The 10906-nt window shown below is 38.2% G+C and overlaps 1 protein-coding gene and 3 non-coding genes across 4 annotated transcripts; 1 reads left to right on the top strand and 3 right to left on the bottom strand.

Annotated features, from left to right (window-relative positions):
• On the bottom strand, positions 1-7212 carry opn1sw.L (opsin 1 (cone pigments), short-wave-sensitive L homeolog). The gene is given in 5 exon segments (NM_001085652.1): positions 1-1251; positions 2236-2475; positions 3456-3621; positions 6405-6573; positions 6855-7212. Coding segments are annotated over 5 exon segments (1044 nt in total). The 5' UTR covers positions 7201-7212; the 3' UTR covers positions 1-1128.
• On the bottom strand, positions 2621-2692 carry trnap-agg. The gene has a single exon. It is a non-coding gene; the product is annotated as a tRNA-Pro (tRNA).
• Positions 4205-4278, bottom strand: trnat-agu. The gene has a single exon. It is a non-coding gene; the product is annotated as a tRNA-Thr (tRNA).
• A 2512-nt stretch (positions 7213-9724) lies between the features above and the next one.
• Positions 9725-9796, top strand: trnap-ugg. The gene has a single exon. It is a non-coding gene; the product is annotated as a tRNA-Pro (tRNA).
• The last annotated feature ends 1110 nt before the right edge of the window (positions 9797-10906 follow it).

Raw genomic sequence — 10906 nt, 5'->3', positions numbered from 1 at the left:
TTTTACTGCATAAATGTCTTTATTACAATGTTTTTTCATGTTGAGGTAAAATTAAATATTCATGAACCCCACTTGCCAATTGGCCATGTGTTTTTATGCCACTTGTACCATTGCAAAGCCTTCATCCAGCAGAACTGAATTCTATTTCTATGCTCCTTCTGTGCAGTATGACATTGCATATAATCATTTATACACACTTTATAACTTTAGCTAAAAAACCTGGATGAAATTATCTGTGCAAATAAGCTGCGAAAACAGAAAATGCATAAAAATGTATTGGTGCCAATTTATTATTTGAATTAAATGTTATTTTGCTCAGATTTCTGAGCTACTCAATCCTTTAGGAACATTAGGCCACAATAGAAAGGTATTGTGGATTTGTATGCTTTGTATTGTGTTTGTTTTCTCCCTACAGTTTTGCTGATCGGGTCGTTTACACAAACTTTTTGGTTGCATGGCATTTCAATCAACCTTTCTAAACGGAAAACTTTGTTTGTGTAAACATATGTACAGCACCACAGAGCTGCTTCAACTGAGCAGAGATTTGATATTAAGTTACTAAAACCTTCCAGGCTATCAAACCAATGAATGTTGCTGTCCACTGAAACAGATTAAGAAAATCCTTTAGAATCTATATGTGTGTTAATTCACAATTGCTCATATGGTTAAACTGTGATAAAAACTGTTCTAGGCACGCGTAAAAGAAAACTTTTTTTTCTTTCAGCACATTAAGCATTTTTGCATTGCATAAAAATATGTTGCCACCAAATACAGTCAGTGGAATTGCAGGTGTAATGATTCTTGTTGTTTACCGGTTGGCAGCCTTACTACTAAAGATTTTGTCAAATTGATTAGAATGAGAAACTTCAACCCAAAACCAGCCTTCATGTGTTGTATACAGTGTGCACAGGTTTACCAAAGAAGATTTGAATTACTGACCGTTTTGCCTCCTTGCACCAACAAACTATCTGCACTGAGAAGGCTCTGTTGAGCATTTGCTCTCAGGTTCTGTGATGGAATGTAGCAAACTATGACCATAAGTAGCTAGTAACTAATGCCTGTAGAGAACATGTATAAAGTAATCTTTATACAGAGCACAGAGCAGTGATTATGCAGCATATCTTCAGTTCAGGCAGGGCTGACTTGGCTGGAAGACACTGTTGATACTTCAGTCCTTTGGCTTGTGGAAGACACTGAAGAGTCATCAGACATAGGTCTTCCACACACTGTTTCCATAATGCATCCTCTGAACTGTTGAAGCAAAGTAAACATCACATAAATATCAATGATATAATATAGCAGTGGTTATTGAGCTTTTGTAGTACATGGTTTTCAGGGTACAGCCTTCTCTCTTGTCTAGTGCTTAAACTAATCCTCTGTGGATCTTTTTTGATTATATAATTGTACATCTGTGTGTATTCATATTTAATGTTAAAATAATGTATTAATGCTACATTTAACATTGCATCTGGTAGCATAGCCAATCACAATTAACCTAACCACAGGCAGATTTCAGCTGCAGATTTGGGCCCTTCAGACCGACTCAGTAGCTAATCTGCCCGTGAATGGGGCCCTCCAATGGGTTTACCTGACAGATATCTAGCCAAATAATCGGGCAGATAATCTAGCAGGCCTGATTTTTGGCATTGGATCAAGGTCTGCATCTATTTGTTGATGCAGTTGCAGAAGCAATTATTATCATATAGTTGGACCAAGAGCCAAATGAGCAGATCAGCCTGATATTTCCCAACTCAAGGCAGGTATACACTTGTTCAGTGGCCTCGACCAAATGAACAGATCTTATAATGTATGGTATGGACATGAGTTTTAATATGCTGACTAGAGGCCAGCCTGCATACTCTCCTTTGTCATGACTTTCAAAGTTTTGCTTTATTAAAGAATTGCTTTAGTATAAATTCAATACTAATTGTGGATGTAGATTGATGGATTACCAGCCCATGTTCTGAATGAGAGTTGGATACCACAGATGTTGCTTATGAAGGACATTGGCCAGAATATGGTAGCACTGCCATCAAGAAAATGCCTAGTATGATATTTGCCTAAGCATTCTTTAATTATTGCTCTGATCATGTCAAAATCATTGTTTCATTATTGTAGTTTCAAATGTAAACTTATTCCATCCTTAGAAAAACATATACACAATACCCCTCAAGCATAATCTATACACCATAAGTCTGTGCCTTTACATAATTACAACTTTGGGGTTGTTTTTACCTGTTTGTTCATGAATGAATATATAATGGGGTTATAGACACAGGAGCTCTTGGAGAAGAAGGCAGGGATGGTGACAAGGCGAAGATCTAGCCCATGGTTGCGATTCGTCACCATATACATGGCCATTGCTGCATAAGGGACATAACACAGACAGAAGGACCCTACCATGAAAATCACCATACGGGATACCTCACGCTCTGCCTTTTGAGTGCTGGCAGATTCCTGCTGCTGTGCTGCCACCTATGATTGAAGGAAAGTTAGTCAGTAAATGACTGTCAATAACCTTCCTTAAAATTAGTTGCTATTATACAAGGGGAACTTTAATCTGATGAGTGGTAGGAGAAAAACATGAAGGCTGACACACAAGCAAGTCTGAAATAAAATTGGGCTCGTCCGGGATTTGAACCCGGGACCTCTCGCACCCTAAGCGAGAATCATACCCCTAGACCAACGAGCCACTGCTGATACAAGCATAACTTTATATGATTCCCTTTTTCAGGTTTACTCTATGAAATGCATACCTATATATTTAAAAATGCACTTAAAAACTGGCAAAGGAAAAAAAAATGCCTGCCATAGACAGCCATCTACTGTAACCCTTGCCATGCCCTCCCTAAGGTGCTCTTAATTTACAACAGACCGTAACCTACAATAGTGACACACAGAATGCAGCATACCTTCCAGCTATGTTTCTGATTGTTACAGACTAAGATAAAAGAACAATAGGAGGGAAAATAATAATTTCCCAAAAGAACTATCAAATAGGTTGCACCTCCCCACTTGGTGCCTAGGTGTTCATAAGCACAATGATTAGAACATATATATATATATATATATATATATATATATATATATATATCTATATCTATATATATATAAATTTATATAAAATAGAACCATATATTGTACATATTTAAAAAAAATTAAAGTCCAAAAAAAAGAGTGCTAAGATAAGCAGCAAAATTAAATGCCTAATGCGTTTTACTCATAATAGTGGATCTTTATTTTTCTCAGCTTTTTGCCACTGAACTGCGTTTGGAAGGTCATATCAGTAGCGCATGACCCCATTTGCCTCAATTTACTGTATCGATAGCATTCGTAAACATAGGTAGTGCAGTAATATTCACCTTAGTTCATAAATGTAATGCTAGTTAACAAGCAGTGCCAAGACCATGGATAGGTGCTTGAGGTACTTACTATGCACAGTTTGAGGTACTTACCGCCCGCAGAGCCCCAAGGAGTCTCCCGTAAGAGAAGCAGATCAGTGACAGTGGGATAACGAAGCAGAATATGAATATAAACCAGGTATAATATTCACTCCGGTACTTTGTGCCAACTGTGTACCAGTCGGGACCACAGGAGCACTGCAAGCCTTCCGGCATGTACCTGAGATAAAGAACATAATCTGTGAGGCAAGGGGGCTGCAGCAGCAGGGTTAACCCAGCAATTTCTATTGTGCTGATTATGTCCTTGATGCTTAGGGGTATATTCATTATGCTGTGAAAAATAAATTGCAAATTTATCAAGGTTTGTTTAGTTTTAAGCCCTGCGAACGCTAGATTTGCCATCGTTATTTAACTTGGCTTCTGGCGGAAGTCACTCTAAGAAAAAAAAGTGCAAAAAATCGACATCGTTTTTTACAATGGAAGCCTGGTGATGTGTGGTGTATTATCCCACCATTTTTTTACACCACATAATGAATATTCTCCTTATTGTAGTGTCAGGGCCCTGTGGGCAGTGCAGTTAAGGTCAAATCTGCAGGTATAGAACTTTACTACAATCCAAACTTGCCTAACTTCCACTCTGAATGCTGAACGTGTTCTTTTCAGAAATAGCATCTTATCACATGTATCCTGTAATACTTTAGTGCTCTGAAATGTCTGAAGTTAAGTTGATTGGAAACGTGGCATGTTACAGTAATAAATAGTGCTAACAGATATGTGCTATGGGAAAAACATATGCACAGAAAAGGCACTGCTGAGATTTGAACTCAGGATCTCCTGTTTACTAGACAGGCGCTTTAACCAACTAAGCCACAGCGCCAGTTCCTGCTCTACAATGTAACTTTTGAAGCATCCAAAAATAGTAGTGAGATTGCAGTTCTATTTGCGGTTATATTTGCAGTTGTAATTTAAATTTGAGAGTTAATGTGGCATAATATTAGAGCAAGATCCTATTTGAAAATATTCTTTTTTTTTCCAGCTATTTGGGAAATCAATTAATTTTCAGGATTGTTCTCTGTGTGCGTGTGTTTTTGCGGCATGCTGATCCAAATACACAAGCAATTCTGCAAGGCTGTGAGAAGAAATTACATCCTGTATTGTGGATATCTGTCTACTGTAAATCCCCCATGCCAATTTAAAAGGGTTCTTTACATTCGGGTTCAATTTTAGAATGATGTGAGCAAGACAATTTGCAACTGGTTTTCATTTTGTATTATTGTGTTTTTTGAGTTATTTAGCTTTTTATTCAGCAGCTCTCCAGTTTGCAAATCTGGTTGCTAGGGTCCATATTACCCTAGCAACCATGCAATGATTTGAATAAGAAACAGGAATATGAGCAGGAGAGGATCTGAATAGAAAGATAAATAATCAAAAAAAGTAGCAATACATTTGACCCATACAGAACATTTGCTCTTTAGATGGGGTCAGTGACCTCCTATTTGAGAGCTGGAAAGAGTCAGAAGAAAAGGCAATTTATTAAAAAATGATTAAAGTTACTTAAAGATGTACCACTCCTTTAACAGTTGTGGAGGCTTGCACTGCTTGAATTGTAGAGAGCTGCTCTGAAAATTGATTCCCAACAGTGTTTCTCTTTGTAATGCATTAGGTATGCACATATCAGATAGTAACTGCCTCTGCTGCAACGGGGCTTCCATTGGTTGTAGAATTTAGTCGCTCATTTACATGAAAAGGTGGTACAGAAGATTGTTGATGCCTTATCTTTTACAAAATGGCAGTGCATTTGTATCAAACCTGTTCATAGTATATTGGCTAGTAACCCTTACATTTAATCCTTATATTTAATTTAATGTGCTGTTGAACATACTTTGTAACATGCTTTAAATGATTACAGTATGCCTTGTGCAGGGTGAGGCTGAAACTCCAGATTCATTCATTTGTGCTGTTGCAGTTTTTACCAGGGTTCACAGACAATCACATTTACATACATTAGCCATGATCACATGTACTCACACTATGGTCAGATTTAACAGGGGCCAGTATGTTTTTGAAGTATTTCTCCCCAGAATACCCAGAGGAAACGCACACAAATACAGAGTGAGCAAGGAGGAGTTGTACTTAAAGAAAAGTCATGAATTTACAGTGAAACCTCAATTCTACATACCCAGAGTTTAAGTTTTCCTACATTTAACACTGTTTTTCTGTGGCCCAGGGGTGCTCAGCCAATGAAGCAAATTAAGAAACTCTCCTCAGATGGCAGCGCCCCCCTGGGTGCCAGGGGCGGGAAAAATGAGCTGAATTTCAGTTTTTTAAACCCAGAAATTCGGCTCTTCTAGTGCAGAGAGCGCAATTGCGGCGAAATGAAGGCCGTCTCGGGTGGCAAAATGGCCAGGATTGCCCCTTCTGTGGCCCCACCAATAAATAATACATTATATGTTCCTTGATTGTACACCTTTATTTTTCTTGTCTCCTGAAAAAGGTAAAATATAACATAAGACAGTGATCCCCAACCAGTGGCTTGCTCACCAACCCATTTGATTGCTCCCAGGGGCCTCAAAGCAGGTGCTTAATTTTGAATTCCTGGCTAATAGGCAAGTTTTTGGGGTATAAAGACCATTTACACTTCCAAACATAGCCTCCTACAGGCTGTCAGTCCATATGATACTAAATTGCCAATCTGTGCCCTGATTTAGAGCTGCCTATGAATTTTTTTATTCTTGTGTTGCTCTCCAACTCTTTTTACATTAAATGTAGCTCACCGGTAAAAAAGGTTGGGGATTCCTGCTCTAAGAGATCCCCCAAATTAATTGTTGCAAAAGCTGTCCCAAACACTTTGCAGTAAGACCAAAATTTCTGCATGGAATAGAGAAGTCAACTCTACCCAACAGTGATTATCTGCAATAGCTTAGTATATCATTTTAAATGGGTGGGTAAGAACATACTATTTTGAGCCAAGCCTGTGCACCACTGTCCCACTGAGAAATGTACCTGCTCCAGCCCAAGAATGGAGGCACCGACACAACAATTCCAATTATCCAAGTGCAGATGACAACAGCCAAAGCATGAGAAGAGCTGAAGTTGAAGTTCCCCATCGGCTTGCAGATCACAATATATCTCTCAAAAGCCAGGAATGCTAGTGACCAACCAGTAACCAAGCCTGGGGAAAGGAAAAAAGATCACACTTCTAAAGATCACAAGCCATATAGGTCATTGGCATAGAGTGAAAACAACATGCAAAATGAACCTGAAAATGACTGATTTTTGGCTAAACTCTCGCTCAGCCTGTCTGTCTCTGAATTGTCAGTCAAGATTTTAAGATGAACAATGAAAATACAGATGCTAACAAACGTAGTGTAAAAAGTCGGCGAGGTGCCATAGGAGAGCAGTTGCATACTTTAAGTTGTAATACAAGAATATTTGATTTCTCTTTTTCCTTACCTGTAAGCGTGCCTACGAAGGCGTCGATGGAACAAGCTATCCTCCCAAAGAAAAAGTAGCCTTGTGAGCTAGAGACGAAGACAGGAAAAATTGAGAAAATGCACATGAGGAATCCACCTACTGTGATGTTCACCAAGATGTAGTTGAGAGGCTGGCGAAGCTTCTTGTACTTGATTGTTACCAACAGTACAATGAAGTTTAGGGGTGTTCCAATGAGAAATACCATGCCCATAAATATTGCTTGCAGGGTGAATGCCCATTTAGGCGCAATGTGGTATTGTGGCCCATCAAAGGGACTCACATTAGACACATTTTTAAAGAGATAGAAGTCTTCCTCCTCCAACATTCTGACAACTTCTGAATGCTCCGAATGTGATCGTTGACTTTCTTTGCAACACTATTATATAGTTCTGGGGCTTGTGGAAATCCCTTTAAATGCCATCGGAATTAACGGCTAATCCTACTCGCCAAACTGGATTAATTTCTTTCATCTCACTCATTTTTTTTCTTGTACCAGAGAGGAAGAGGAAATAATACAATACCTAAAATGACTTTTCAGATGATGGAAAGGCAAGTGAGGGGAAGCATTTGGATCAGTTGAAATGCAAATAATTTAACGTGCAGGTGTATTTAGGAATGTGTTTGTGGATAAGCCATGGCATCAACAGCTGACCTAACACCAAAACAAGAATGAAATTCATATCTGCAAATTGTGATTTCACATACAACTTTACAGATAATAATAGAGATCTAATTTAGATAATCATTTTATAAACATTTTGGCATACAGAACCATGGCTACCAACTCATTCCTGTATTTGCAAAAAGTTTATAAAAAGAAACTGATATTTATGCTTAACCATCTGCTTGCACTAGTTCTATTCATTCTTTTAATATGCTGCTGACTATTGACTTGTACTATTAAGCTAATGCTGTAATGGACAGAATGTGGTCTACCTATATATAATATAAAATATAAATACTATACAGTTTATTTTGTAGTAGTTTTGATATCTTTCGGGTCCTCTTACCTGAATTAGCAGATCTGACCTTTACAATCTGCTTTGTTGGACTGCTCTGCTTTGCTAATTAATCAGTTTACTAGCGAGACTTAGAATGGACACATTTACTTCCATAAGATTATAATACTACTATAGCAAGCTTGTCAATTAAGCCAGTAAAAACTCAGGCCAGAAATTCAATTAACATGAACAATGTATGAACAGTATAAGCTAAGAAATCTTTTCCGTTCCTGTTGACTCCTCCGGCAGCATTTGAGGGTGCCTTGATACTAGGTGAAGGTGTAAAATGTGATGTTAATATAGCGGGATCAGAGCCCTGAAAAAAATACAGCTATTTACAGCAATGGTACTTTAAGTGATGGAGGGTTGAATGCAGGTAGGAACAAAGGGGAATCTGGTTTGTTATAATAATAATGGAGCATTTGTAGAACATAATATTTATACTGGAGATGTTGTTTATATTTTCTAGTAAACATGTTTCTTCTACATGAATTGTGTTGGGTACAGGCAAATAAATGTTCATTAATGTATCGTGTTTGTTTGAAACCTTTACTGTAAAGGTGGCTACATGAATTCTTTTTTTGTTTAAAGCCTGATTGTGGTGTGTGCAATATTGAACTACTGATAGGGAGCCATTGCATCGTTTCTACATAAAGACGGGTGTCCATCCCAGGCTATGGGTTATATTTTCAAAGATTGGAGTCTCATCAAATTCCATATTGTGTTTAATATAGAAATATGCTAAATAAAGTACAAGCAGTACAAGCAGTGGCCAGTAGGGTTGAGAAACATTTTCATGGTAAATTTTGTAGTTTCACCATGCGTTGTGTTTTGCCAGTAAGAAAATTAGGTCTGTTGCACCAAAAGAAGACAAACCTAGTCGTCATTATTATCCGGCACTTACTTTCCACATTGACCAATAGGATTGGAGCCCTCGCACAGTCTATAAAAGGAGCTGCCTGGGCTCCATGTTTGAAAAAAATTAGCAACATGGGAGCTTTTTTTCTATGAAGAACAGTTGTAGCATAGTGAAAAGGGGCTTCTCTAGCAAGGTAGGGCAATGTATATGCTACTGCAGAGCTAAAATGCCTTTATCCAGGGGTGCCCAAAAGGTAGATGGGGATCTACCAGTAGACCTTTAGCTGATGATCAGTAGATCTCAAGACACTGTCAACAAACAGCTCTAAGTAGACCTCACATTAGTAAAGTATGGGCACTCTTGCCTTAATCCAAAGACCAGTGTTTTCTTTCCTTTTCAAGCACAGTTATGGTGTGTTATCTAACCTGTTATACAGAAAGCTTGAGACCAGGAGTTTTCCAGATAACGGATCTTTCAGTAATTTGGATCTTCATACCTTAAGTCTACTAGAAAATCATGTAAACATTATATAAACCCAATAGGCTGGTTCTGCTTCCAATAAGGATTAATTATATCTTAGTTTGGATCAAGTACATACTGGTAATACTGGCTAAAAGGCTAAAAATTTTGATAAAATGGAGTCAATGGGAGAAGACCTTTCCGTAATTTGGAGCTTTCTGGATAATGGGTTTCCGGATAGCAGACCACATACCTGTGCTCATTGACGAGCATTTTGGGGAAACATTACAGGTTTTGCAATTTTTTTTAGCTAACCAAAATGTTTTGTTCATTATTAGTGGCCAGCAAGTTTAGATTTAGTGGACAATTCTATATGATGGATAAGCCAGCACTGGCTGTACATACTCTGTTACTAAAATAAATATTAAATGCATCTCAGAAGTAGCTACTTTCAATGTTAACTACACATTCAGTAACTTTAGACACAGTTACAGTTTTTATTTTGTATAATTTTGTGAAGTATTCCAGCTGGCTCGTTGGTCTAGGGGTATGATTCTCGCTTTGGGTGCGAGAGGTCCCGGGTTCAAATCCCGGACGAGCCCGTTTTTCATTGAGTCCATCTTTAACTGTCACCATTATTCCCTATCCATTTCCCTATGTTGTATATGATCACGTTAAAGCCATATATGATATACCTTTTGTATATATCACAGCTGCCCTGTATTAATGATATGTAACACATATCAGTGTCCAGTTTGTACATCAGCACACTAACTGCACATTACATGGTTCCTGTGTAACACATGCATAGTAACCAAGCAGCTGGGACTGAAAAAGAAAAATGGACATATTCAGTCCTTTTTTTAAATTATTTCTAATGGATTCTAGTTGATCAAGAGGAAGGGTAAATCTTCTCTTTTTGTTGTAAAATGGCGAAAGATCATTTAAAGGGGATCTATTGTGAATATGAAAAATGTTATATAAGCATCTCGCTGAAATAAGACACTTTCTATATATAATCAATTAAAAATTCTGTACAATGTATTAAAGGAGAAGGAATGGCTGAATTTACTTAGGGGTGTCAAAAGTTAGGCACCCCAAGTGATTGTATATACTTACCTGAAACCCCCGGGCCAGTGCTTGTATCAGCAGAAAACTGCATCGGTCCAGGGATTCTTTCAGCGAGTGCCACAGCAATTCCTTCTTCTTTTTTCGCACAGGTGCGCATGCACCAGTAGTACGAAAAGCCGAACTTTAATGAAGTCGCCTATTTCATTTTATTGCGCATGCATGTGCCCCATGATATTTGAAGAAAGAAGAAGCCAATCAATCTGTGGTGCTCGCTGGAAGAATCCCCAGACCGGTGGAGCTTTCTGCTGGGCCCAGGGTTTCAGGTAAGTAAATACAATCATTTGGGATTCCTAACTTTTGGCACCCCAAGTAACTAGTCCTTTCCCTCTCCTTTAATTAAATCTTCACTCTCCCTCTTTTAGAATCCTGTCTATCTTCATTCTCTCTTCATGCAGCAGTTTTTGATTTACATTACATACATTTTATTTGGGGGGTGGGAGTTGCACCTTTTGCCTAGAAGATGGAATAGAGCTCAACCTTAAAATTACTGTTTCTGATGGGAATTCTATTCTATCTCTGCACGCAGGGTGTGTGCCAGAGTCAATTATTTTATTAGCTATTTAGCTTTTGTCTGTGCTGGA

This window comes from Xenopus laevis, chromosome 3L, assembly GCF_017654675.1.
Source record: "Xenopus laevis strain J_2021 chromosome 3L, Xenopus_laevis_v10.1, whole genome shotgun sequence".
Taxonomy (NCBI): Eukaryota; Metazoa; Chordata; class Amphibia; order Anura; family Pipidae; genus Xenopus; species Xenopus laevis.
The sequence above is the reverse complement of the archived record's forward strand: the minus strand, read 5'-3'. Positions and strand labels throughout refer to the sequence as shown.